Below are 27,929 nucleotides of genomic sequence, written 5' to 3'. Positions count from 1 at the left end.
GAGGAGGANATTGCTCTGCAGCCCACCTGATCTGCAAGCCGTCTTCCAGTCCAGCGAGCCCCTGCCCAGAAGCCCCCCCCCCAGCCCCTGCCCATCCTGCCAGTCGCTGCCTCTGCAGCCCACTCCGGCAAGCCCTTGCCCAGAAGCCTCTCACCCCTGGACCCCCTTCCAGCTTTCTGTATCAGTCCCGAGTCCAAAGCCTTAGATTGTCCAAGCGGCCACCCGGCCAGCCTGCTCCCCCGTCTGGTAGCTCAGAACTGGCCCAGTGTGTGGGACAGCACCAGCCCTCCAGGACAACCCTGCGGAGTCAGCCAGGGCTCAGAACAGCCCCTTCTTGCTTGAGGGGTATATGTGGTCTTTCCTACATGTTAATATATTGAACACGACAGTGTATGTCTTATATGTTGCTGAAGAGTTGGTTTCATGTAGTGTAACCAAGTTTATGTTCTACAATGTAAAGAAGCAAGTTGTGGTCTCGGGAGGTTATCGGTGGTTCTTCTGAATTACGATCCAGTAAGCAGGTCCCCTAATTATGGTGGAGGGAGGGAAGAGCTTTTTTTTTTAAAAGGGGGGGAGATCGTGAAGGATATAAGGATACCGAAGGCTTTTGCAGAGCTGAAGGTAAGGAACAGTACTAGGAACTAATTTAGAAGGGGGTCTCTGGATTCAACATCAAACCGGGATGCTATTGGACACCGATAATCCAGTCAGGGGTGAGAACCACAACAGGGGAAAATCTTGTAATTTTGCGTGGGAACTTTAGATCTAGCCTTGCTTTTGCTGCAACCACTATTCCTTAGTAAAAGAGCCTATCCCTTCCACCAAATGGAGTCGAGAGTTTTTCTTTCCCAGGGCCCGACCTGGGGCAGGCCTGACACTTTTCTTCTGGGAAATATTCTGAGCACAGGGAAGCACAAATAAGCGTTGGTGCATTTGCACACTGTGCTTTCTCTCAAACACTCAGGGAGACAAAGAACCGCCGTGTACTGTCAGTCGAGGAGATCGCACAAAGTTCAGGTGGGGAATCAAAGAGGTTTTTAATGAGCCCAGCAAAACCTGCTCGTCACTAGACAATTAAACCGATTGCTCCATACAACAGGTCAAAGACTCTGAACCAAAGCAGATCCATCCAACTCCTTAGACACGAGGTTAAACTGCGAGAGTTTTAGCCACTACTAGGGGAAAAGATTGCTATGAGAAATTAAACCAAGCGCTAGTGGAACACAAACGCGTTACAAATACATCGCAAGCTGCTAAAAACAGCACAGAATTAGCACAAACGTTCACAATGACAGTATGGGTAAGATCAATTTCCTCTAGCCTCTGGGGTACTAAACAGATGCACAGGGCCAAGAAAACAGCCCAGGAAAGACATAACAGCCTGGCTGCTACTCAGGTGAGGAAGTCAAACAGCGGGCTGTCCCATCACGCCGGAGGTGGACGCTCACTTCTTCCTGCCTCCTCTCTCTTTCAGGGCCAAGTGAATCACTGACCCGCTGGTCATGTTGTAGTAAGCCAAGGAGTTGGAATCTTTGATGAAGATGCCCTGAAAGACACAAGACCGGTTTCAAGACCAAGGATTAGGAGTGACATGATAGCAGTATTCCAGGATTTGACAGGTTGCTACAAAGAAGAGGGGGTCAAAATATTTTCCGAAGCACCTGAAGGCAGGACAAGAAACAATGGATGGAAACTGATCAAGGAGAGAAGCAAGGAATTAAGAAGCAAGGAGAAACTTCCTAACAGGGAGAACAATTAATCCATGGAACAGCTTGCCACCAGAAGCTGTGGGTGCTTCATCACTGACGGTTTTTAAAAAAAGAGACTGGATAGCCACCTGTCCGTAATGGTACAGGGTCTCTTGCTTGGATTAGAAGACCTCCAGCATCCCTTCCAGCTGTATTCTGATTAAGATCCTGATTAAAATGGTACCAAAACCCAGAGTCACAAAATAAAAAGCAGAACTATTGGTAAAATCCTCCGACTGAGGAATGAAACGGGTTACATAAACAATTGCAAGAATCCGGGGGGAAAAAGACAAGTCATTTCTCTAGTTCACAATAAGGCAGTCAAGAAGGGCTGCAGAAGCCCCCCCCCCAAGTAGATTTGGAGCTGAGAGTTCCTGCAGCCCCATCTCTCTCTCCTCAATAAATCTAGCTAAAGGGACTCTGAGAAATATACTGGGGGAGAAAAAAAATTCCATTTTGGCTTTCGGTCAATATCAAACAAGCCTTATTTTTCTTGGATGTGTGTAGATCCATGCACCCACACATTTAACACACGCAGACTTGCTCTGCTCCAATAAGAAAATCTGGTCCAGCAGTGGAAAGGAGTTCAAGCTGAGAAGTGAGAGGACACGTTAATTTAAGCCGGTGATTCTGTGTCAAGGAGACTCCGACAACGTGCAGGGCTGGATTAAAGAAGGAAAGCAGGATCCACTTTGTGAACTGCAGCCTCTGAGGAAGTGGAAGGGGTCCATTTCCAAGGCCTGTTGACTCACCTCATACTGGAGCTTCTGTTTCCCGGCAGGCATGCCGGTGGCCTCGTGAATCTTCACCTTGATAACGGAAACCTGCAGGCCGAAGAAAATGGGACCCCTTTAGCAGAACATGGTACAACATCAGAGAGAGGTTTTCTAACAGTGAGGACAATCAACCAGGGGAACGGCTTGCCACCAGAAGCTGTGGCTGCTCCATCACTGGAGTTTTTAAAGAGGAGACTGGACAGCCACTTCTCTGAAATGGTATAGGGTCTCCTGCTTGAGCAGGGGGTTGGACTAGAAGACCTCTAAGATCCCTTCCAGCTCTATTCTGACTGATTGGTTGAGAGGCACAAAGGTCCCCGGTATTTTGCCATAATGGGCAGTTCACACACACACAGACTAGACTGCATTTTAGAGACAGGAACTCCTTGACTTGCAATCGTTCATTTAGCGACGATCTGAAGTTGCGACGCTTTGGGTTTTCTCCAGGACTCAGATCAAGCCAGCTAGCTGGGGCCACAAATAGTTGGGTTTATTAAGAAACCCATCGCTGTCTCTAGGTCATAGTGGTTTTCTAAAGCTATTTGCTAGTGTACGGACTACAACTCCCAGAATCCCTCAATCACAACGTTGGCCAATATACATACCTGGTCGGAGAGGGGGAGGGTGAAGACCAGCACTTGGCCATTCAGCTTCCATTCCGTTTTGTCCTGCATGTTGGGGACTTGGACTTTGACAGTGACCGGACCCTGGGGGAACAGAGACGAGAGCACAAGGCCCAAGAACAATCACTAAACATGAGTTGAAATGGAAAGAGAGCCATTTTCTGGGCTGTTTTAGAAAGGGCTGGTTCCAACTGCCTCCCTATGGAAGCATTTCACACAACTTATGACTAAAACTGTAGGCTCGGTTACAGTCATAAGCCGAGGACTATCCGAACGGAACTTCTAAAGCAGTGTTTCTGAAAAGCTCGGCTGGGGAATTCCGGGAGTTGAAGTCCAGACTTCTTCAACGGGCCGAGCTTTTCAGAAACCCTGTCCTAAAGGGTGCGAAACTTGGCCCCGGGAAAATGACAGATTTACCACAAAACGTGTTACAGGTGACCCTTGACTTACAACCGTTCCATTTAGTGACCATTCAAAGACGCCACTGGAAAAAATGACATTTCTCATACTTGGGACTGCTACAGCATCCCCGGGGTCGCGCGATCAAAATTCAGATACTTGGCAACCGACTCCTACTTGTGACGGTTGCCGTGTCCTGGGGTCCTGTGATCCCCTTTTGCGACTTAAGGTCGATGGGGAAACCCGATTTGCTCAGCCACCGTGTTCCTCGCTTAACAGCTGGGGCAAGCAAGGTTGTAACGTGGGGGCAAAGCTCCCTTCACTGCCTTGCTTAGCAATGGACACATGGAGGTCGTTTTCGGTCGTAAGCCGAGGACTGCCTGCCCTGCGTTAAGGGCCCAACTCTGCACCTTGTGTCTGCGTAGAAACTCTTCCTCCGGCATCAGATTTTCTTCGGACTTCAGTTTCTTAGAGGCCGGCTCATCGTCCATGGGAGGTGGGGGGTGAACTTGAGGCACGGAGGACGGACCAGAGACAGGAGCGACTGGTGGAGCTGGAACAAAGGCTGTAGCAACGGAAACACTTGCTCGATAAAGAGAACTGCAAGCAATATTTGGAAGGCAGCGGGGAGGGAGGGAGGGGCGGCGGGGGAGGGAGGGAGGAACAGGGCTGCACAACGTCCTGAAGCAGAGGGGGGGGGGCAAATAGGGTCTTAAAAAGGTTATTTCCACGTCCGCTTCGGAATTAACAGACGGGCTCTTCCTTGGCCTGCGTAAATGGCCTCTTGCAAGAAGCAGTCACAAGAGGCCATGTTAAGCGGCCCTTTCCTTCGGAGAGGCTACTGAGTTTTGTAAATGTCAGCTGCTGCTGCTGCTGCTCCCGCAGGCAACAATGCAGGGGCCCAAAGGCACACCCTGCGTCTGCAGGAAGGACTACGGCTCTTCAAATACGAGACCCATTTGACGCCCCTTGCTTTTGAGGAGGAGAAGATGCAAGAAAAGGAGAAAAGGAAAGTAACCAGTTGTAACTCCAAAGCAAAGAAGCTGTTGTTAAAAAGCAGGTCAGTTGAGCTGAAGCCCTAGGGGAGGGGGGCTGGCACCCCTCTCTTACCCAAACACCACACAATCCAGATACCCCATCGACCAAGAGCCTAAACTTCAGTCCCTCTAAAAACTTGGGTTTCACAGGAGAAACATGACGGTTCAATAAGAGTGAATGCCTCTAAGCATCGTTATTAATGTTTAGCGAAATGGAGCCCTTTTTTTCTTTAAGATTCATATTAAAGGCCATTTCACGGCAGCAAGCTTGTCCTCTGGCCCTTTCAATCACTGTTGCATGTACCTTTAGTATACTTCTACTTGCTTTATGTTACGTCAATTGGGGTAAGGCAATGCACGCAAGATCTGTTCTGTGGTTTCAATAAAGCATGTATACTCTTTCGCCACCCCACCCCCAACCTTTATGCTTGGCAAATGCTCAATCAGTTGATTGGCCTGGAATAACTGGGGTTTTTTTTTCCTATTTAAAGAGGAAGGATTTTAAAAACGTTCAACAAATGTCATCCATGCGACAATCGAGGGTCGGACATCTTGACTGACTCTTGGTACCACCCAAGTGGGGGAAAAAATCCTAACTGGCTGGCACAAACATCTGTAGGGGTCTAGGCAGCAACCCCCAATGGTGTGATCAAAGATCCGTCTGCTTTTATGTGCGCCTCCATTTTGTCTTCCTTGCAGATACGTCTCAGGTGGGTTTTGGACACATCACTGCGGCTGCAATCTCCACTTTTTTCTTTTTAACCAAACCAAACCGCAGACACTCCTGCTTGTTACCTTAGTAAGCCAATCGTAACAGCTGCACAACGATTATAGCAATGCAATGCAGCTCAAAGCAGGTCTTTTTGCAAGGCCCCTAGGATGGATCCCTCTGTGCTCCGGCCTCGGGCTCCCTCCCAAAGGTGGAGCTCCGACATCTAAGTTAGCATGCAAACCATGACACCTCAAAAGAGCAGCAACAAATCAGGCCAAGAACTCTACAGGATCAGAAGTACTGACAGACAGACAGACATCACAGTGAGGACTTGCCAGGGTCCCACCCTGGACAGACAGAAGAAGTGAAGGCATGCAGATCAGAGCTGAACTTGAAGGTTAGCGATTAGCTGAGATCACAGTGACACTTAAGAAGTTTACCTTGACTGCTGACTGGTCCCTGTCTGTAGCCTATATTGTAACAATTAAATATCATTAGTCAACGGCTTAGCTCAACTGCAACTCTATGATCATCAGAGAGAGCTAGTTTAGTTTTTCATGTTTCAACCTGAAATGCAAATCCCACTTCCATTCATTTACCCTGCACAAGGATGCTGCCAAACTCCATATAAGCATTTATATACTGATTATAAACATTTATATACTGTCTTATAAGCATGTATGTACCGAATTCTAATGATTTAAGATGGGTAATGTGCTTTCTTCCATACCAGTGGAAAACTCCCAGTGCCCCCCCACCCCCAAAATGGAATAAGAAACAAAAATAGAATGATAGACTGGATGAGAATAACAAGGTGTGCTAATTTTTGCAAAACAAGGTCCGTTGAGACCAAGGTTGGTAAATGCTACCTTTGTGAATAATCTCTACTTTTTAGAGTTCTTTGGATAAAAGAACGTGTAAAATTACTGTTGCCCGAAGCCTGATCAGTTCTTTAAAAACAACCCAAAACAGAAGCTGCCCTGAAAGCAATTTAAGGAGAAAACATCCACTAAAGCATCACATCTAAAGGAACAGAGGGGGACCAAACAATATCTAAATATAAATACTAAAGTCACTCGCTTTTTAATTACTGTTTGCCAACTAGGTCACAACTGGCGTGGTTCGTGTAAATCTGTACAATTTAAAACCACAATGCTCTATATGTACCCTTATCAAGTCAGAATGTGGATCGAGTCTGGCTTAAGCTTAATATTTTGCACAAAAGTAGCCAGTAGGCCAATGTCGGCCCCCCTCACCATTAAAAACATTTCCTTTCAGCTCGTAACATTTTTTGCAGCGGTAAAAAAAATCTTACATGGAATTTTCTAACAAAACTGTGGAGCCTTTTGGGAATGCAAGCATGCTTTAAAAAAAAAAGACACCTTGTGATGTTCAATGCTGTTGTTGAGGGCACTGCAGGAGCTCTGAACGTTGGGAAGGATGTTACCTCCAGGATGTCTCAAGAGACCTCGGATTTGAAGGACTTTCAGTTTCCTACAATTATGGCTACGAAGAGGAATCCACTCAGCACTGACCTGTTGGCACAATCATGGGAGGAGGCCGTGGGGCCATAATAGGTGGACCTGAAGGCGGCATCTGGACAACATTAATCCGGGGGGCATGGATGATGGGGGGCATTGGCGCTGCGATGACGGATCCTGGTGGTAAACGGACCACTGAAGTCATCGGGGGACGAGGCATGACTGGAACTGCACTTACGACGGTGGTGCGAATTGGAGGGGGCATCTACAGTAGAATAGAATGAAAACTTTATTGTCAGTTTAAATGTACACTGATCAGCATACATTAAAATGCAACTGCGTTGCATTTAGCTCTCAGAAGGTAACCCTTATGCACATACCCACATAGAAACATCACAGTATAGTTCAAATGTATACGTATATACATGGCGGGGGGAAAATAATCCTGCGAATTTACGAGACAGATAGTGTAAGGAACAAAGCTGTTGCAGAATTGAGTCGTTCTGCTGTAAATACTTCGAAACCTCCTCCCAGAGGGGAGCAACAGAAACTTCAGACCGCGAAGTGGGTGTGCGAGGTTTCTAACAAGGCTCCGAGCTCTTTGAAGGCAAACCAGAGTCAAGGTGGAGGAGCAGTTGGAAAGGGACGAGAAACCAGGACGTTCCTGATTTCACTTTGGAACAGAGGTTGGGTCGCCTTGGGCAAGCCCGAGGGGTTGTGGGGAAAATAGGAAGAGGGAACACTTGGGACCCTGCCTTGAGTTGTACACAATGAGGGCAGAATATAAACCTAACCGCGCAAACGGAGAGCTTACCGCAGGAGGGCGGGGCATGGAGGCAATGGACGGAGCGCTGGAGGGGAGGTTGGGGGCCGACGACATAGGGGGAGGCATGGGCATCTCGTTGGGTTTGCTTGGACCAATTTTCTCCTTTGTGTCGTCTTCTGGCACCAGCCCCTTGGCCTTGTGGATCGCCTCAATCTGCTCCTGGAGGGTGATGTTGGCCTGGGCTGCTTGTTGCGTCCGGGCCATGCTTCCCGAGTGGCCGTCCCAAGTCACCTGAAAGACACCGTGGGTCAGGGGTCAAGCACGGCCCCTCTGATTTCAAGCCAAAGGCAGGCCACGTGGGGAAGGGAAGACCCTCTCCTCTTGGCTGCCCTGCCAGGAGCAGACCTTTTCTTCAGGCTTCTGGATCTCCTCTTCGCCAATTTTCTTGCCGATAGCCGTTTCTTCCACCCCAAAAATATCGGTACGGCGCTCAGCCAGCTGCTTCAAGCTGCTTTCAATATCCAGGCCTAAATGGACGCAAAGAAGAAAAACAGTTTCAGTGAATGCAGAATTGCAGGCAAACTCTGCCCACCACCACTCCTTTTCCCCCCAGCATCGTCGTAACTGAACGGCTGCTAAACAAACGGTCGTTAAGTAGAAGACTACCTGTAGAAGGTTCCTCATTTTTAAAGTTCAAAGTATCCCAGGTACTAAGTTTGCTAGAAATAAATTTACAAATTCTCCGAACTTTTAAGGAGTCCTTTACAAGATCAATATTCCAGATTAATCAAATGCAGACTATTTAAATAAGCACAGTGACAGATAGCAAGGAGATGCTGGCTGGACTCACCTGGGGCGTACACTTCGTCATCCGTCTGCTTCTCCCGGAGAGAACGATCTCTTTGTTCTAACCAGCGGGGATCCAGAAGGCCGATACGCATATGTTCCTGCATTTTGCTGGCAGGAATTTTCTCCCCAGTAATGGGGGAGACAAGATACTCATCTGGAGCTGGGGTTGGAGGAAGAGGCTTGGAAGCTGAAGGGAGGAGAAAAGACATAGGTTAAGAATGTTTTCTCCGGCTATGGAGATCAGAGTGTGCAAAATAAACCTCCAGGTAGGTGAGTGTTGACTGGGGAATTCTGGGAGTTGAAGTCCACTCACCTGAAGGCAGGGCAAGAAGCAACAGATGGAAACTAATCAAGGAGAGAAGGAGGAATTTCCTGACAGTGAGAACATTTAATCAGTGGAATGGCTTGCCTTCAGAAGTTGTGAATCCTCCAACACTGGAGGTTTTTAAGAAGAGATTGGATGTTTATCTGAAATAGTATAAGGTCTCCTGCTTGAGCAGGGGGTTGGACTAGAAGACCTCCAAGGTCCCTTCCAACTTTGTTATTCTGTTATCTTACAGTGGCCAAGGTTAAGAAACACTGACATAGGCTCTGGACTTTAATTTTACCTTTTGGATCGTAATCTTTTCTGACAATGACTTGATCTGGAGTCGGGGGCAGCGGTGGGGGCATTGGGGTTTCTGGGGGTGGCGGCACCTTCTGGCTGTCATCTTCTTCATCAGAACCCTTCAAGTGTAAAAAAGAAAAGAAAAAGAAAAAAAAGAGGAGGGTGAAACAGCAGTAATAAATCTCCAATTACCCAGGTCCACTTCCAAGCCCTAAAGGTCACTCCATCTGATCTTCAGAGAGAGAGATCTGGAGGAACCCCTCAAACTGCACCCCCAATTTGGGGGGGGGGTCTGTTTTCCTCACTCACTTCGTCCATATCCTGGACTTGGGTGTCCTGGTCCAGCTGGGAGGGAGTCTCTTCCGCCTTCTGTTGCTTGTCATCTTCGTCGTCCGATTCCACCTCCATCTCCACTTCTTCACTCTCCCCGAACTTCTCGTAGCGCTCCTGGATCAGGATCCGAGCGCCTAGTTCCTCGGGAGTGGTGGGAGGAGGAAAATTTCCTTCAATGGAAAGAAGACGAGGGGGGTGGGACGAATTCTTGTTAATTGTAATGTCTCTAGCCAAACATCAAATCAAATCCTCAAAAAACATCAGTCAAAAAAGGACTTTCTAAGTGGTTTTGAGTAAGAAAGCACTGGGTGAGATCATGCCTGGCTGCCTTGGTTATTTTATTTCAGTTTTCTATTACGTATTCTCTGTTTTTGTTCTATTGTTAAGCCATCAAGATTGGTGTAAAAGCAAGGTTGGTGGCTATATAAATCGAGCAAATAAATCCTTTAACTATATATGCCGTATAGGATTGGCCGAAGGTGAAGACGATCACAGGAAGATGTCCAGCCTATCTTTGAATCATAATTTAAATCAAGATTTAAAAGCAAATCTTCTTTGCAAGCTAATTAACTCCAGTTTGGAGGGGCTGACTGTTGTGAGTCAACTCTGATTTTGGTAACTCAATTTATTCCGCAACGTCCCTCCCCGTTCAAAAGCCGGCGGGGACCGAAGGCAGAAAGCATGCTGGTCTAATGCGTGTTTTCTCCTTCCTGGTTATCAGCAGGGGTTCCTGGCTGCCTCTGCATGCAGGGAGCCTCTGAAAAAAACAATGCTTTTGAAATGAGTGGGGGGGAACGAACCTTGCTCCGAGGGCTGGAAATCCACCGTTTCCACCACCACGAAGTCGTGCCAGTCGATCTGGGCGTAAGCTACACGCTCGCGCTCTTTCTCCTCCTCTTCCTTCTTCCGCTCACGCTCCTGAAACTTGGCCCACTCCACTCGGTAGCACGCCTGCAGGGGACACCAGCCAAGGAAAAGGGAGTGCTTGTGAGGGGAGGCCACAGCAAAAAAACTACCTTCCTTTTACAGGTTTTGGGAAAGTTCCCCTTTTTTTGTTAAAATTCAGGAAGCCTTTGGAAGAGATCAAATTATATTTCTAAGTCAGCATTAGGCAGCCTGAGTGTTTTTGCCACCCCAAAGCCTCTCTGGATCCAAACAACAAAAATAAAAAGAGTATTTCAATTGGCTGATATATTGAGGCAAGAAATAATGGAAACAGCAGGGTAGATTTTAAATAGGCATAAGCCTTTGGTGAAAAGAAACTCCAGGCTTCTCCTGTTCCCCCAAAAATATCAGAAAATGAAACAAAATCTTGACCCTACCATTTTTAAGGACCTGAATGTTAGAATCAAATTATACAAATAATAATAATAATAATAATAGTAGTAGTAGTAATAATAATAATAGTAATAATAATAGTAATAATAATCTTTAGTTACCTGATCTAAGACTTCTTTTGGATTTTCGGCTTCCTTCTTCAATTTTATAATGAGGCCCTTTGGTGGGATCAAGATCTGTAAAAACAGATTCATTTAATATTTAATATTCATCAAATTGAGTTCACTCTGTTCCCCCCCAGACAATCAAGACACCCCCCCTTCCCCAGTTTGCTAAAGCGAACGCCCCCTTGCATCCAAAGAGCATCACCTTGGTGTACTGCTCGACCAGTTTGGTGAAGTAATTGAAGAGGCTGTGCTGGGGACGCAGGAAGTCGAACTGATAGTTCCTCTGTTCCTTCTGCATCAGCTGGGTCAGGAACTGCCTGCCGTTGCGGGCCACAAACTGGGCAGTCAGTTTCACCACATCCAGGTCGAAAGCCGAGATCGAGGGAGGATCTGCAATGAACTCAAATTCTGGCGGGGGCTCCTTTGGAACCACGGTTTCCTGAATCACCTGGGCCTGGACCTGTAGAAGACAGAGACACAGAACTCCGGTTCTCTCTTCGCTCCACAAATTTTATTTAATTACTGATTGCATTTCTACACAGTCCGTCTCAACCAAAGTGATGGGGTGGTTTTCAACCACGTAATAAAACACTCAAAACAGATTATAATGGGGTTAGCAATCAGGTTAAAACTTGCAAAGCAAAAGTGGAATTCGAAGTTAAAAATTCAAAAGGCTAAAAAAGTCAACAAGGCAGAAACCCCTTCAAGCCATCAGCCATCCCTAAAGTTGCATCCCATTCTTAGGCCCCCATGCTAATGGGCAGAACCAGGCTTTTTACACACCGCTGGAGAATAACATGTTCTAAAGGGTGGATGCAACAGCAAAGACCCCACCAGTTGGAATTTCTTAAGAAACCCTTATTTTTGGCAGTATCTTTCCAGGAGATGAGAAAAGTCAAGAGAAGCTATAAGCTCTTATCTTTGCTAGGTGTCGAACCACAAAGGAAAGGAAGAAGCTGCACCAGGAGATGAAGCCCATTTTACCTTTTGGGGAAGTTGCTGCTGGGCAGTCTGCTGGGCCTGCATAACCTTCGGAATGGCTGCCGAGGGTTCCTGCGCCTTTCCTTCCTTGAACTCATTGACCTTGTGGCGGTAGTAGGCATGATAAGGATCATTGGGGTTCAGGAAATTAAACTTGGGGTTGTTGATTTCATTCTGGCGGATCCGAGCTTCAAATTCAGGGCCGTTTCTGGAAAAGTCAAAACCAAACCAAACTGTTGCTCAGAAGCCACTGAAGCCAGGAGATCCCATCATCTCGAAGTATATCAAACTCAAAACATTTCAAGCACAAAAATCACCAAACTATTCTGACCCTTTATTTTATTTATTTATTTCAGGAGTTTCATCTAGGCTTTCTCACCTGGCCACAAAACTGGCTGTCTTGTCCACAATATTTCTAACCTCCGGTGGTGGATATATAATTCCCACAATCGGTTTGGCAGGTGTGGTCTCTTCCTTTGGTTCATCTTCCGGCTGTAAGGAGACACGAGGAAACATAATTAGGGCTTTCAGAATTAGCTCAGGGGAACAAATGGGGCTGTCTCCAAGAGCTGAAATGGTGTTGTGGGACAGGTAGCATAACAGAGCGACTTGGAGAACAAACCATTTAAAAAGCCCTTCCTTCCGTCATCAAATTCCTAGGCTGTCAAAAGCAAAATACAATTAGTCCTCAACTTACAACTTTTTGTTTAGTCAGCAAAGTTACAGCAGCATGGAAAAAAAGTGACTTATGAGCATTGCAGCATCCCCATGGTCAAAATTCAGCAACTGGCGTGTATTTATGACAGCCGCACTGTCCCAGGGTCATGTGATCACCATCTGTAATCTTCCCAGCCAGCTTTCAATCAGCAATCCATGAGGAGGCCGGATTTACTTAACTGCCTGGTTCACTTAACAACCCCGTTTTTGCTTAACTGTGGCAATAAAGTCATAAAATGGGGCAAAGCTTACTTAACAACTGTCTTATTTAGCCACAGGGATTTGGGTTTAATTGTGGTTGTGTGTCACTGACTCCCTGCACTCTTCAGTTTCTCCGCCCCTACAGCCCTCTTCCCTTGCCTTAATTTCCTATCCAAGCTGGCTGGGGACGATGGGATCTGCAGCCCTAGGGGAGGGCAGAGCTGCAGGAAAAGCGATTCGCAACACCACTACAAGTCCCGGCATACCCCGCTCCTCTCGCTAAGCACTCTGGGAGAAAGCCTCGCGCGCCCCCCTCCTCTGAGGGGCGAAGGCCGAGAAGCGGAGGGAGGAGGGAAAGGGGGGGGCTCCTCATCCCCGACGAAGGCGAAAGCTGCAAAATCACCTGCTTGGCTTCCGGAGGGGCCGGCTGGGCGGGCGCCATGGCCTGCACCGGTCCGGCCGGCATGGCGAGGCTTTTCTGCGGCGGGACCGAGGAGGCTCCGAGCGAAAACAGACGGACCGAACTTCGGGGATAAAATGGCGGCCTCAGCCAGAGTGCGCGCGCACACAAGGAGCCCGCTCCGCCTCTGGAAGAAGGTGGAGCCTAGGAAGAAGCGGCGGTGCCTGCGCACACTCTTTTGGACACGTCGAGCACCATAGAGGACGTGGGTAGAGCGGCCCCTTTTTCTTTTTTTTTTTGCGGTCGGCGTGAGGAAGACCTTAGCCAGCATTCGAAAGGGGCGGGGCCTCGAGCCGCGCGTGCGCCGGGGAGGCTTACAGGAGTTGCCATGGCAGCGGAGGCCTGCGCGACGCCTGGCGAGAGCCGGCGGCGGCTGCTATTCGGCAGGTGGGTCTTCCCCCCGCCCTCGTAGACCCCTCCCCAGTTTTTAGTTGGGGGGAGCCTCTGGGAGGCATGGAGCCCATAAGTCTCGGCTGCTCTGGCGGGGGGTAGTTCTGCAGCATTGGGGAAGAGTGCCTCTGGGCATGGGCAGAGTGCCTTTTGCTCTCTCTCTCTCGCTCTCTCTCTCTCTCTCTCTCTATCTATCTATCTATCTGTTGCTCTCCACCTTGGGTTACTTATAAAGATAGATAAAAATCTAAGAAATCACATTTAGAACGAGCTAATTGCTGACTGGCAATTCAAACCCAGGAGGGCACCGGGGAGCTTGGCTCTCTATCCCCATTTTCCAATATATTTCCTTAATTGCAGGAAGCCAGAGCAGCCCAGCCCAGTGTTTTCCTAACATAGTGAATCGCAACTCCCATGCTAGTTGAGGATGATGGGTGTTGAGATCCAAGCTGGGAGGAGGTACCAGGCTTCATTGCATCAGATGCCCATTTCTCACCCTTCCTATATTACCCTTTAAGCTTCTATGGCGTGTTTTTGTCAGATTTTCAAATGCATGCACGAAAGGCGTGTTTCATGCATGCATCTGACAACCTGAGAAATTTGGGCAGGGGGATGTTGCTAAACGAGAGGCCATGGCACCCAAAGTTGAAGACTTGGGAGCTGAGCTTTGCAAGTCCCACCCACCTCAGTTGCTTTTCCTGGGCTCTAGTTAGCCATTTTCATGCCAGTTTTCTTACGTGAATTGCTTCCCTCCAGGAACATCTGTCTGAAGAAGACTCGAGCGCTTTTCTTATGGTTCAAATGACATCGGGGCGGGGGGCAACATGGTGAGTTTGTTGGTTAACAGAAACTGCATGGAAAGCTTGCGGAAGGACATCACGGATCTCCAAGGGACGGTCATCAGCGTATTTTCCCACGCTGGAGCCGTGCGCTTTCCTTCCTGGAAATTTCCAGATAAAGTGTCCTGTGACTTAGACTTGGTGGCTTTGATGGGACAATATGACTTTGTCGAGGATGACCCTGAATTTACACAGCATTCTCATGTGGTTCTTCTGGAACTAGTGATTGACAGGTAAGTTTATATGCAACTTTAGCTTTTTCTTCTTTGGGGCTAAGCCTCAGTGAACGCACTGGAGACTTGCTTCTGGAGTCAGGCAATATAAAATTGAATAAATAAACAATAGCAATAGCCCTTGGACTTACATACCGCCTCACAGTGCTTTACAGCCCTCTCTAAGAGGTTTACAGAGTCAGCGTCTTGCCCCCAACAATCTGGGTCCTCATTTTACTGACCTCAGGATGGAAGGCTGAGTCAACCTTGAGCTGCTGAGACTTGAACTGCCAACAGTAGCCGTCAGCAGAATTAACCTGCAATACCATGGCTCCTAATTTTTGGAGAATAGTACAGGGGGGATTAATTGAGCTGTTATTCCCCCTACAATGCTGATTACATTTAATTTTCCATAAATTGTTTTTGAAAAAATATTGTTTGTCCTGCAATGAGTTGGGCTTCCTTAAGGAAGGAGCAGTGGGGCATGGATTTGCCATGAAATGAAAAGAAGATTTCCTTTTGGTCCTCCAAAGGCTCCTGTTGCTGCTCCAGAGCTTCACGGGATACACCGAGAGCCTCATGAGCGAGGAAGCAGTGCCCCCACCCCGGGCGGTAGGACCCTCCATGTCTATTGGGCTGACTGTAAGGAAGTACTGGAACAGCATGCTGAAACTGGGTGCTCTTTATCAACAGATGGTGGCCGAGGTAAGCAAAGGTCCATCTGCTCCAGTTTAGCCAGAGGTGTGGTGTCGTCCCCCCCCCCCCGCCTTGCTCCTCTGAATTTCCACAGGCCACACCCAGGGATGAAGCCGGGGAAAAAAACAAACATGATCCATCAATCCTCATTGCTGCGGTTGCTTACAAGCGTTGCTACCACTGTGACCTGTTCACACATTTGCTGAGCCATAATATAATCCTGGTTTATTGTGGTAAAAGCCAATTAGTGGGTTTGTGCAAAGCCTAAGCCAAAACCAAAAAACATCTGATGGGTTAAGCACTACGTGCAAATTTAGTTGTGAGGTTCGATTGCTGTTGCATGCCGTTTGTCAGTTTTGAGTGCTGACAGCAGCAGGATTTTTTTTTCCTAATAATCTGATCAAATATTCTGAAGTTGTTTTATCCATGAGATCAGCTCCCAGACTATTTTCCTTTGTTCTTTTCCTCTACTACCCTCTCCTCGATTTCACTCTGAGTGACTTTGTGCAAGGTGAATTGTCAACACTGGTGTCACGAATTTATTATTTATATCCGTTAATGCACCGCACACAAAATAAAAGTTTCTACTAAGAGGCCAATGACTGCCTTTTATTTTTTCTTTTGTGCCTAGAAAAAATATACCAAAGATGCTTCTAATCTAAAAAGTTCCTTCCGGGCCATGAAAGCTGAGAACGAGCGTTTGAAAAGCGGGTCTCCTGAGTCGGATGTGACTTTGCCCGGCTTTCAGTCTTCCCTTTTAACCTCTTCCGCTGGCAGCAGGCTGCTGGACAATGCCCTCAGTGCCCGCTCGGATCCTTCCGTTAATCTGCCTGGCCGGAGTGTCCACTCCCAGACAATCGAGAGCTGTCTGGTGCCCTGCGATGCCTGTGAAAGCACCCAGGTCAGCCTGCAGGAAGTGGGAAAGGCCATTATCGACCTCTGCAGCACCCTGAACATCTCCTCTTCCTTGGGCAAGTTCCTCAAGATGGTGGAGGACAGACTGGGGGGCAAGCTCCTCACCGCCATGGACGTCAGCTACTGGGCCACCGAGCAGAGCAAGGACCTTTCCCGGATCAGCAAGCATATCCAGATGCTGATGGGACTCATCAACCCTTTGAAGGGAGAACTGGAAGAGTTCGAGAAGCAGAAAAATGAGCTGAAGCAGCAGCTGGAGAACCTGGACGGTTGTCTGCAAAAGGAAAAAGAGGCCAAGAAGCAACAGAGGGTGGAGACCGAGCAGCTTTTACAAAAAAAGGAGAGGGAAAGCCAGCAGCTGATGGTCAAGCTGCAGAAGGCGAAGGAGGACCTTGGAAACCGTGAATATCTCTCTAGTCTATTTATTTATGCCCCACTTTTTGCTGCCGATGCCAGCGGAGGCACGTAGGGTGGAAGGTCAGCTGTTCCTCAGTTCTGGTTCTCACAGAATGAGCTGTCCCTTCTTCGAGAGGGATGAGAAATCGCTTGGGAATGCCGTTTAGCAGGGCCCATTGGAGGATCCAGACCCGGGCTTGTTTGCAAGCACCCGACATCTGGTTTTAAATTTCCCAGAAACCGAGGCGATGTTGGAGCATCTAATAACAGCTGATGATGCTCGGCAGGGCTTCCTTTAATTGTGAGCCTCCAAAAATCACCTTTCAGAGTGAGGCGGGAGGCCTAATGGATTTAATCATTCAATAAAGGGACAGCATTTCTCCATTCTTCAGGCCCCGATTCAGAAATGTTCCTCTCTTTTCGAAACAGCTTCTCCGCTTAGTTGGTGTCAGTGTGCTCTCCTAAAGAGTCTTCCATGTGGCTTCTTTCAGGAGCTGTTTCTTTGGAGATGAATCTCTCCACCTTGAAAGAAAAGCTTCAGGCGCAGGAAAGCACCATCCAGGAACTGGGTAAGAACACATTGCACACTGAATTTAGACGGTGTTTCTAGTTGAAAAGTTCCTTTTTTTTTTTTAGCACTGTTATAATGTTGAACGGCCACTAAATAGGGCCATATCCTTAAGGCTGTAGTCCAAAGTACCCTTACTTAAACATTGAGTTTAACCCAACGGGCACCATCTGCAATCACGGTTGCCGATAAACATATAAAACATATGAAGAGGGGTTGCAAGAACTGGGCATGGCTAACCTAGTGAAGAGAAGGACTGGGGGGGGGGGGACATGATAGCAGTCTTTCAATATTTGAAGAGCTGTCACAGAGAGGAGGGGAGCAACCTATTTTCCAAAGCACCCGAAGGCCAGACAAGGAACAATGGATGGAAACTGATCAAGGAGAGATTCAACCGAAAAATAAGGAGAAATTTCCTGAGAGTTAGAACAATCAACCAGTGGAACAGTTTGCCTTCAGAAGTGGTGGGTGCTCCATCACTGGAGGCTTTCAAGAAGAGTCTGGACAGCCACTTGTCAGAAAAGGTCTAAGGTCTCCTGCTTGAGCAGGGGGTTGGACTAGATGACCTCCAAAGTCCCTTCCAATTCTGTTATTCTACGGCTAAAACATATGTGAGAAAAGGCCTCAGGAAGGGTCACCCAGGGATCTAAAAATAAACCCCAGGCGCCTGAACTGCCGTGCCTTTCACAGAACAGGCCAGAAAGGGTCTGCAGCAGGAGATGGAGTCCAAGATGGTGGACAAGGATGAGGTAGACAAACGGGAGGAGCAACTGAAGGCCCTCGGCAGCCAGCTGGAGAGAGTGGAGCAGCAGCTGAACTGGACCACCCTGGAACTCAATAAAGAGAGAGCCAGAGGGGATAGCATGCTCCAGCACCAGGAGGTGAGAGGGGGCAGCGGTGGGGCGGGGAGGCTGACCAAGGAGGAGGTGTGTCCCTCCCCTTCCTTTCCCCCAGGAAACTGTAAGTTAGACTGGGAAGTGGAAGGAGGAATGAGAAGCCCCTTCTGTCTTCGTGCCGAGAAAAGCAGGTGAGGTGCCCATGAGGTCAACCTGGGAGAGACTTGACCTCCGGTGAAAAGCTCTTGAAGCTTTCTTGAAGCCCACGGTCAGCCAGGAGCCCTTAGCTGGCAAAGTGAAGGTGGCCACTTTTCCTGGCATTTCAGCCCCATGATGAGCTTTCCAACTCTCCCTGCAGTCCCTCCAGGCCAAACAACAGACTCTAATGCAGCAGCTGGACAGTCTGGACCAAGAATGCGAGCAGCTGAAGACCAGCATGGCTGACGGGGAAGATGACCGGCAGATGATGAGGGAGCGGCTGAAGGAGGTCCAGGAGGAAAAGTGGGAGATCCAAGGCCGGCTGGAGGCCCAGAAGGTCTGGGGAAAGGCAGTGGGGTAGGAATTTCAGCCAGAGCAGAGCTGGTGCCCCTTGGCCTAGCTTAGATTGTGCCCTTCCAACAAAGGAGAAAGCACAGGATGAAAGAGAGCCAGCAACAGGGCCCCAAATCACACCCAACACGCAGAAAATAATTTGCCCGGTTCTTGGCCTGCCAGCCAAGGAGCATAAAATATTTGCTCTAATTCAGCTAGTTCTGCCCACTGCCAGTGGTTCGATCCTGACCGGCTCAAGGTTGACTCAGCCTTCCATCCTTCCCAGATGGGTAAAATGAGGACCTAGATTGTTGAGGGCAAGAGGCTGGCTCTGTAAAACTGCTTAGAGAGGGCTGGGAAGCGCCGCATAGAAGTAAGCGCAAAGTGCTATAGCTACACCTTAACCCCACTGCTCGCTAGTTCCGAGGCTAGGCTTAGTTTCCCTCTCCCCGTAGGACTTCTGCTGTAGAATTCAGAAAGCTTGCAAGATCACCTGCACCGCTCTCTCCACCCAGAAGCTTACCGAGAAGCTGAAGCAGGAGAAGCAGAGCTTGGAGCAGTCGTCCTCCGAACTGCAGAGGACCATCTCTGAGCTGGGAGAGCTGATCCACGAGATGAAGGAGAAGGAGAAACTTTTGGTCTTCTTCCCAGACCTTCACCTCCCCGTCGAGACCCAGTTTGAAAGTAAGGCCCGGAGCTGAAGCCACTTGCCAGTATAAGCCCCACGATCTGGATCCCCATCCAAGGTTCTCCCCACCGGAGGCTATTTTGGGTTAACAAAGCGCCTTCTTTAATCGCAACGAGAGACAGATTTAACCCTCGTTTCAACTGGGGGGAAAAGGTGACTATCCTAGTCCAGGCCAAGTCCCCAAACGCCCGGTTTGCTTCTTTGCAGTCTCCGGGAACATCATGGAAGACATGGGGAAACAGCTGCAGGCCAACAACATCCGCATCAGCATTCTGGAGGAAGAGAACGCGCGCCTCCGAAACGCGATAGGCAAAATGAAAGAGCCGGCCCAGCAGGAGATGCAGAAGGTAGATGGGGGTCCCCAGGGCACACGGGACAGGGCAGGGGGGGCAATTAAAAGGCACCAGACTATCAGCCACTTGGCCAGCAGCCGTGAGAAAACACCATTGGTCCCAACTCTGTACCACTTCAGACAAGTGGCTGTCCAGTCTCTTCTTAAAAGCCTCCGGTGATGGAGCGTCCACAACCTCTGGAGGCAAGGAGTTCCACTGGTTAATTGTCATTAGGCAATTTCTCCTGCAATCTGCCTCCCATTCCTATTAAAACCCCACGGAGGGCTTCAGGAGGATGTCTTCCCTGCGTGCTTTTGGGTAGCAGAGTTCACGTTGATCGCTTAGGAGAAATCCTCTCTTTTTTAGAGCTGGCGTGGAGCCTCTCCTTCCCAAACGCTTGTCGTGACCCAGGAAGATCCGTCTGCCCTCCTTGGAGAGTGTCAACAGACGTGCCTTCCTTCCCTCTCTTAGGATACTGACCGCCTAACAGGGAATTCCTCTCTCCCGTAGTTTGTGCTTCCAACCCAGCTGTGGATTCGGTCTGCCGAAAAACCCGGTCCTCAGGACAGCGCGATGCCACCTCCTGTGGGGTGAGTGGGCTGGCCCAAAGGGATCCATTTGGGGGGGGGGGATTGGTTTAGAAACGGGGGACGGGGTCCCTTCCACTGGCTTCTCTGATTGCTCCTTTTGCAGGTACCCCGCAGGGACCGGCTTCCAGGGACAGGTCTCCAGGCCTCCGACTAATAGCAGCAGCGTGGGAAACGCCTCGCGAAACAGGCCTCCGAACAATCCTCTCGTCTACGCTCCTGCCCCCCAATGGACTTCCGGCCCCCAGCCGCCCAAGGCCCCCTTGGGCCCTGCTCCATTCAATCTTTTCTACAAGGAGGCAGTCAGCAGCCCTTACGGCCAGGCCAAAGGGAGAGGCCGTTGTCCGCCCCCGCCAGGCTATTGTACCCGCAGCCACCAGAAATAAAGAGAAGCGCGCTCAGAAGGACTCCGGGACCGTCATTGGGGGTCTCGGGAGGTGCCGGGCAAGGGGCTGTGTAGGAGGGGGGAAGCCAACGCTGGGTGATCCCAGGGCAGAAGCGGCCTTAGAAACCTCCTCCTGCCCTCCTGGTCCTTGGCTTAACATAGTTATAAACTTCATGATGGGAACTTCTCTGGCTGGCCTTGGCTCTTTACTAGATTGTAGGGCATGTCGGGGACAGCGGGGGTCCAGATCGGGGCCTTGGCAGTCCAGCACGAGCCTCCCCTGGCTTTCTGTGCAGCTCCAAACTTTCAGGTTGATCAAAATACGGCTGCTTACCTTTTGTATCTGTGGTTGAGATTAGGATCAGCAGGAAAACCCATTTGCCCTACTCAGGGGACCCCAAGGACACAGATAAATCTCCAAGGACTCGGGGGGGTGTGTGACATGGTAGCAGTGTTCCAATATTTGAGGGGCTGCCACAAAGAAGGGATCCACCTATTTTCCAAAGCACCAGAAGGCAGGACAAGAAGCAACGGATGGAAACTCATCAAGGAGAGAAGCAACCTGGAACTAAGGAGGGATTTCCTGATAGTTGAGAACAATCAACCAGTGGAACGGCTTGTCTCCAGAAGCTGTGGGTGCTCCATCACTGGAGGTTTTCAAGAGGAGATTGGACAACCATTTGTCTGAAATGGTATTGAGCCGGGGGTTGGACTAGAAGACCTCCAAGGTCCCTCCCAACTCTGTAATTCTGTAAAGGAGGGGATGTCTGGATGAGGAAAGACTAGGGCAAGGAAAGGACTAGCGGCCCCCATTTTCAGTTTGCTAGAATTATTTTAATTAGGACAAGGGGCTTATATACATCCCAATAAAGCCTGGAACATCTCAGCTCTTTCTGAGACATCATCCCAGGACCTCCCAACAGCCCTTGCTCAAATAAGTTAGTATAAATAAGGAAGCATTTCAAACCTCCCTCCCATCTCACCCCACCAGCTGAATCTTGTGTTTCCCTTGCAAATTGTCCAAAAAGGGGGTTAGTTGGAAGCCTCGCTTGTCAGCGCTCGTCTTCGTTCCTTCACAAGACAAAGGCCTCAGGTGAGTTCCCCAGGAGGGCAGGTTCATCCCAGCTCAGATCCAAGCTGCACAAAATGTTCGGAGAACACACACACACCAAAGAGGGCGTGGCTTTCAGTCCAGGGGCGGCCGGAGAGGATGCACAAACAGGCCGAAGGAGAGAGGAACGCATTATTTACCGATCACTACCGTGGTTCCTGTCCTGGTGTGGCCCAATGTAGCTGCTTCACTGCCCAAAGCAACCCCAGGGACGGTCCATAACTGGAGGGCAGCTTTCCTCGAGCTTGGCAGCTTTAAGATGGGTGGACTTCAACTCCCAGAATTCTAGGAAGAGGTGGCTGGGGAATTCTGGGAGTTGAAGTCCACACATCTTGAGAGACATTGCTGTAAGTCATGGCTTCTTGGAAAGGCGCCCTCTTCCCTCGGAGTGCAGGAAGGACAGGTCTTGCTACCTGTCTCAGCAACAGTTCCCTAAAAAGAAGAAGGAGGAGAAAGAAAGAGGAAGAATTTGTTAGAAAGGCAGAAAGCCCAGGGCCAGCAGCCAGTGACAGCAGCCAGCAAAGTGATGAACCAGTAGCCTCCAGAGTTCACTGTCAAGGGGACATCCATCCAGAAGGACCCCAGAATTCTTTTCTTCCTAAGCGGAAAGCATGTTGGCTGTCTTTAAAAATAAAAATAAAAACAGCAATCTGCTTCTAAAAACACAGGATAACCTCCTATCCTGGGAAGCATTGGGATTTCTACTAAAAAATATAAAAATAAATATACAAGTAGTTCTCAACTTATGATCATAATAGAACTTGCCTATGACGGTTGTTAAGTCAGAGTGGCTGTCAAGCTGGTCACCACCACCTGATTTTGCCACCTTTTCCTGGCAGTTATTAATTCTGGGCTCCAATTCCCGGAACTGGGAGGCCTGCAGGCTGGGGGGGATTCTGGGAGTTGAAGTCCACGCCTCTTAAAAGTTAAGCCAGGTTGAGAAAACACTCAAGCAAGCGTTTCTCACATCCTATTTTATCGCTTACTAGTAAATGTACTAATTGATTACTCTGGCCCTGCAATGTTTGAAAGCAAGGATCAGGAAGCCGGGGGGGGGGGGGGGGGGCAGCCGAGTCTACCCCCACCAGGCTCTTACCGAGAATGTTGTGTTTACAGAGCGGGCAGGTCTGCTGCAGGAGAAGCCAAGGATCTACGCAGTCCTGGTGGAATTCGTGCAGGCAGGGTAACACCCGGAGACACTGTGGGGCAAGTTAACACCTACTCAGAGGTTGCAGGAGGGAGCCAGCTGTCCCCCTAACTTCTCCACTCTTGAGAAAAGTTGTTAGCTCCTCCTGGCTCACAGGATCAGGAAAACACCTGCTTGGTTCAGAGAACTCTGGCTAAGACATCCCAACTCGAACTCAGCACCTCCAGGAGGAAAGACCAGGGGGTCTATGATGGAGGGACCAACCACCACAGATCCAATTTGGCCAAACTCCTGGTTATGCGTTCCAACATTATCAAAGCTGCCCTGTGTCAAAGCAAGCAGCATTTCCCAACCTCTGCAAGTTTTAAGACGGGTGGACTTCAACTCCCAGAATCCCCTAGCCAGCACAGGGAATTCTGGGAATTTGAGGTCTACCCATCTTAAAAGTTGGCTGAAGTTGAGAAAGGCTGGTCTAAAACACGTTTTGTCGATAAGCTCGACCACACATAGCAACAGGCATCGCTATGGAAGATTGCCTTAGAAGCAAAGGCGGATGTGTATTTGAGGAACCGGCTGCAGACAGGTGTTGGTTTTTTTTTTCCTGACTCTTACCTGATTCTTCTGAAACTGGTCCAGGCAGATGGCGCAGCTGTCAATCTCATGCGCCCAGCTGTGGGGTGACCTGCCAGGGTGGTAACGCCTGGTTTTCAATGCCAGCAGCTTCTGTGCAATGTGTTGCTTAAGATCCAGCTGCAAGAGCGAAGATGAGCATTAGGCCGAGCGATACGGATCCGCACTCTGCAAGGGCTGGGCCAAGAGCAGCCGGAGGAAGGGAGCGGGCCCACCTCCGATTCCTGGTCCAGCTGACTGTGCCGGGAGTGTCGTTGTGCCTGCACAATCACACCTGTGCACAGGATCAAGGCGATGAGCAGGATGGCGTTCCACAGCTGCTGGAGGTATTTCTGCAAACAGAGCCCCACCCCAAAAGTAACACTCGTCACTCCGGACTGCATTCACACAACGTACTTACCCGGGTCTAGTCAAAATCTAGCAGCCGCAACAAACACGTTATTTACAATGGTTGCAGCATCCCGACATCACGTGATTGTCATTTGTGATTTTCCCAGCCGGTTTCCAACAAGCAAAGTCAACGAGGCCAGCTGGATTCGCTTAACGGCCAGCTGTTTTGCTTAGCAACAGTGGCAATAAATTTGTAAAATTGGACGCAACTCACAGAACTGCCTTGAGTTAGCAATGGGAATTCTGGGTCCCAACTGGTCATTAAGTCAAGGTTTTGCCTGTATTCTACTATTATCACCTGTAGCCTTCAGAACTTTCTTCTCATGACCCGCAGTGACCTGCCAATCAATATATTTCAACAGAACATCTGGCTCCTTCACCAACCTGGACCTTTGAGCTGTTTTCTCCCGTGCAGATAACGCCCTGCCACTCGGCGTACACGCCACCCCGCGAGAGGCCGCATGTTGACCACAGGGTCAGCGTCAGCCCCTTGAAAGAGAAAAGGGAGAGCTGGCTAAAACCGGCAACATTGACAACGAAACCAGTGCAGTGGTTTACAGAATCACATCGCTGCAAGGGACCTTGTAGGTCATCTAGTCCACCCCCCTCTGCTCAAGCAGGAGACGCAGTAAACTATGGGAGGGTGGGTGGTCATGAAACTGCCACAGAACAGTTTTCAATGAATGGATCACATGGCCCAGCTTTCCTGCCCAGGATTGTTACCACATCCCTCTTCCCTTGCCAGCCACATACCATGTTCTCCAGCAGCCCTGCTTGGTATGTGATCTTTGCGGTGGCCTGAAGACCTCTGCAAAATAGAGGGAGAGAGAAGAATAAGTAACAGAGTTGAGAGGAACCTTTGAGGTTGTCTAGCCCAACCCCCTGCTCAAGCAGGAGAGCCTATATCATTTCAGACAAGTGGCTGTCCACTCTCTTCTTAAAGGCCTCCAGTGATGGAGCACCCATTACTTCTAAAGATAATTTATTCCACTGGTTCATTGTCCTCACTGTCAGGAAATTTCTCCTTAGTTCTAGGTTGCTTCTCTCCTTGGTTAGTTTCCATCCGTTGCTTCTTGTCCTGCCTTCAGGTGCTTTGGAAAATAGGTTGACCCCCCTCTTCTTTGTGGTAGCCCCTCAAATTCGGGAAGACTGCTATCATGTCACCCCTTTCTTTTCAAAAGACTAGACATACCCAGTTCCTGCAACCTTTCTTCATATGTTTTAGTTTCCAGGCCTTTAATCATCCTAATTGCTCTTCTCTGCACTTTTCCAAAATATCAATTTTTTTTTTTGTTCTTTTTATTCTGCTCAAGCAAGAGACCCTATACTATGTCAGACAAATGGCTGTGCAGTCTCTTTAAAAAAACAAAACTCCAGTGATGAAGCACCCACAACTTCTGGAGGCAAGCTGTTCCACTGGTTAATTGTTCTCACTGTTAGGAAGTTTCTCAATTCCAGATTGCTTCTCTCCCTGGTTAGTTCCCACCCATTGTTTGTTGTTCTGCCTTGTGGTCCTTGGGGAAATAGCTTAAAAAAATTCCCAGATTCAACCCCTCTCCCCATCCAGGCACCTCTGATGGAGTAAGCGCGAAGGATCAAAGAGGACGTGGTAAGAATTAGGAGGTCACGTCCATGCAGTTGATTTCCTTCTGGATAAGGTTGGCTTTTCCCAATATGGGGTTAGACAAGGGCAGTCCGTGGGTGTGAGGTGGGGAACAGGCTGCACTGGGAATCCCTGGCTCCACTGCCGTGGCAACTTTTAAGATAGGTGGTGGCGAACCTATGGCACGGGTGCCAGAGGCGGCACTCAGAGTCCTCTCTGTGGGCACGCGTGCTGTCGCCCCAGTCCTAGGCCTTCAGCTGGGTTTTATAAAACCTTTTCGCTTTAAGCCTCTGCCTCCATGTGCAAAAAAAAAAAAGGTTCAATCAATCAGTCAACTTCAACTTCTTGCGGGAAAAAAAGATCTTGCAAAGTTGGAATTGATTGATTGAACGTTTTAGTCCCACCCAGTCTGCCGTTACCACCTCAGTCACGCCCACCCAATGGTCACACCTACCCAATGGCCACACCCACCCAATGGCCACACCCACCCGGCACCTGACGATGCATAAATGGGTTTTGGGTTGCAGTTTGGGCACTCGGTCTCTAAAAGGTTCGCCATCACTGCTGTATATCAAGGCATTCCAAACTTTTAAGGCTTGTGGACTTCAACTCCCAGAATTCCGCAGTCAGCTATGCTGGCTGGGGAATCCTGGGAGTTGAAGTCCACAAGTCTCAAAGGGGCCCCATTTGGAGATCTCTGCTGTACACAGTCAGGTGTTTGGGGATGCTCTGAAGAAACGTGATCTGTGATTTATTTTTTTAACGCAAACGGACTTTCGGAAGCCTAAGAGAAAACTAAGAGTTCACCCACAGCCTCCAGTCCTTTCCCCAGTTCCCAGCCAGCTCACCGCAGCAGTGCCCCGAGGAGTTTGGTCACGTTTTCTGACGTCTGGACAATCACCACGGGCTTTGAAAGGACCTGGGCGACATCCAGCTGCAGCAGGGAGAAGGCAAAGAACAGCCCATCAGTGGGGATGTGGGCACAGGGGCTCAATCATGTCTCCAGCACCTGCGAGAGCATCCACACCTACCTCTCGGATTGTGTTCTGGTTCAGGGCAAGGATGAGCAGGGCTGAAGCCCCCAAAACAAGGGCCCGCTTCATCTGCAGGAAGAAAAACCACCAAACTAAGAAGCAGGAAGAGGACGGCGACCTTGGTTCTAAGAGCAGATGTCTGGACTTCAGTTCCCAGAAGTCCCCAATCCTTTGCGAGCTGAGCTGAGGTCCACCCATCTTCAAGTTGCCAAGGTTGAGAAATACTGGTCTAGATTCAGGCAACTTTAAGAATTGCAGACTTCAACTCCCAGAATTAACCAGGCCAGCATGGGGAAGACATGGGCATCTTTCCCAATTATATGGTTCCAATTTTCTCCATTTGTCCCAAGTAGCTGCATTAAGGAACCTCTTACTAAATCCTTTTCAGAACCTCTTACTAAATCCTTCCCTTCCCCACCCTCCAGTCAGAGCGGAAGCAGCTTCTGGGATGAGAAGCGAAAGGTCTTCAAAGAAAAACAAGACAGTCCAGTTGCCTCTTGAAAAAAAGCGCCTTTGGGACTATCAAGAGAGAAACGAGCAGGCGGAAGTCAGGTCAAGGGGAAAGGGGTACCTTGTTGACCACAGCTCTGGCAAAAGACTCCTCTTTGTGGTGCTTTGGGACCTCTGCTTGTTCCCCCTCCACGGGCACCACGCCAATCCAGGTGTCCTCATCCTCCAGTCTGGGGTCAGTGTCATTCACCTGGGAAAGAAGGGAAGGCAAGGTGAGCGCCATTCACTCAGGTGAAATCCTGGGGAGGGGGGGATGCTTGGGGGGACGCAGTTGCCTGGGAAAAGGGCTGCCTGGGGAGGGGGCTGCTTGGGGGGAAGGGGACTGCCTGGGGAGGGGGCTACTTGGGAGAGGGGGCTGTCTGGGGCGGGGGCTGCCTGGGGAAGGGGCTGCTTGGGGGGAAGGGGGCTGTCTGGGGACTGGGGGTGCCTGGGGACTGCCTGGGGAGGGGGCTGCTTGGGGGCTGCTTCACCGAGAGGCCACGGGTGGGGCGGTCCACGGGTGTCCGGGAGGGCCACGCTCCCCAGCCACCCAGCCAGCCACCCCCGCGCAGAGTCCCGCAGGCTCACCAGCACCAGGCTGCCCCGCACCGCCGCCGCCGCCGTCGGCTGGAGCTCCAAGCCGGCCCGGCCCAGCAGCGCGCCCTGCAGGGTGCAGCCCCGGCCCGGCTCGGCCCCTCCGCGCAGCGTCACCTCCACCTGCGCCGCCGGGGAGCCCGGCGAGGAAGCCTCGGCCGCCGCCACCAGCCCGCCCAGNCCCGGCGCCGCCCGGCCCGCCATCGCCCTCGCCGCCGCGCGCCTTCGCCCAACCGCCTCCCTCGGGCCGCCCCTCCGCCCGCCGGCAGCCCTGCCTCCCGCCCGCCGGCAGCCCCGCCGCATCTGCTGCCGGCGGAGCCCCGGCTGGCCGCGCTCCCGCCGAGCCGCCTCTTGGCCGCCTTCGCTGGAGAGCTGCGCCCGCTGCACGCGCAGGCCAAGCCGTGGCTTGCTTCGGGGGCCG

At 49.9% G+C, this 27,929-nt stretch overlaps 4 protein-coding genes across 4 annotated transcripts; 2 read left to right on the top strand and 2 right to left on the bottom strand.

Moving 5' to 3' along the window:
- Window positions 1-1,018: 1,018 nt before the first annotated feature.
- Window positions 1,019-13,159, bottom strand: SF3A1 (splicing factor 3a subunit 1). Its single transcript, XM_015817430.1, has 17 exons — window positions 13,079-13,159; window positions 12,137-12,249; window positions 11,761-11,965; window positions 10,979-11,236; window positions 10,771-10,845; window positions 10,132-10,282; window positions 9,308-9,501; window positions 9,000-9,117; window positions 8,393-8,578; window positions 7,948-8,069; window positions 7,591-7,833; window positions 6,831-7,041; window positions 5,736-5,765; window positions 3,957-4,111; window positions 3,130-3,231; window positions 2,501-2,572; window positions 1,019-1,546 (listed from the first exon to the last, which is right to left on the bottom strand). Exons 1-17 carry the CDS (start codon window positions 13,139-13,141, stop codon window positions 1,445-1,447), a joined length of 2,400 nt encoding a protein of 799 aa, XP_015672916.1. The 5' UTR covers window positions 13,142-13,159; the 3' UTR covers window positions 1,019-1,444.
- Window positions 13,160-14,287: 1,128 nt separating this feature from the next.
- Window positions 14,288-14,601, top strand: LOC107288810 (coiled-coil domain-containing protein 157-like). Its single transcript, XM_015817460.1, has one exon. The coding sequence runs from the start codon at window positions 14,350-14,352 to the stop codon at window positions 14,599-14,601; it is 252 nt and encodes an 83-aa protein (XP_015672946.1). The 5' UTR covers window positions 14,288-14,349.
- Window positions 14,602-16,987: 2,386 nt separating this feature from the next.
- Window positions 16,988-20,511, top strand: LOC107288808 (coiled-coil domain-containing protein 157-like). The gene is made up of 7 exons (XM_015817458.1): window positions 16,988-17,152; window positions 17,842-18,032; window positions 18,346-18,522; window positions 18,974-19,202; window positions 19,414-19,553; window positions 20,049-20,128; window positions 20,232-20,511. The coding sequence occupies exons 1-7, from the start codon at window positions 17,059-17,061 to the stop codon at window positions 20,509-20,511; spliced, it is 1,191 nt and encodes a 396-aa protein (XP_015672944.1). The 5' UTR covers window positions 16,988-17,058.
- A 1,528-nt stretch (window positions 20,512-22,039) lies between these two features.
- RNF215 (ring finger protein 215) lies at window positions 22,040-27,712 on the bottom strand. The gene is made up of 10 exons (XM_015817457.2): window positions 27,503-27,712; window positions 26,997-27,125; window positions 26,423-26,494; window positions 26,240-26,325; window positions 24,542-24,596; window positions 24,173-24,277; window positions 23,614-23,730; window positions 23,381-23,518; window positions 22,718-22,820; window positions 22,040-22,053 (listed from the first exon to the last, which is right to left on the bottom strand). The coding sequence occupies exons 1-10, from the start codon at window positions 27,710-27,712 to the stop codon at window positions 22,040-22,042; spliced, it is 1,029 nt and encodes a 342-aa protein (XP_015672943.2).
- Between the last annotated feature and the right edge of the window lie 217 nt (window positions 27,713-27,929).

Source organism: Protobothrops mucrosquamatus, unplaced genomic scaffold (assembly GCF_001527695.2).
Source record: "Protobothrops mucrosquamatus isolate PMUCROS unplaced genomic scaffold, P.Mucros_1.0 scaffold593, whole genome shotgun sequence".
NCBI classification, from domain to species: Eukaryota; Metazoa; Chordata; class Lepidosauria; order Squamata; family Viperidae; genus Protobothrops; species Protobothrops mucrosquamatus.
The sequence above is the reverse complement of the archived record's forward strand: the minus strand, read 5'-3'. Positions and strand labels throughout refer to the sequence as shown.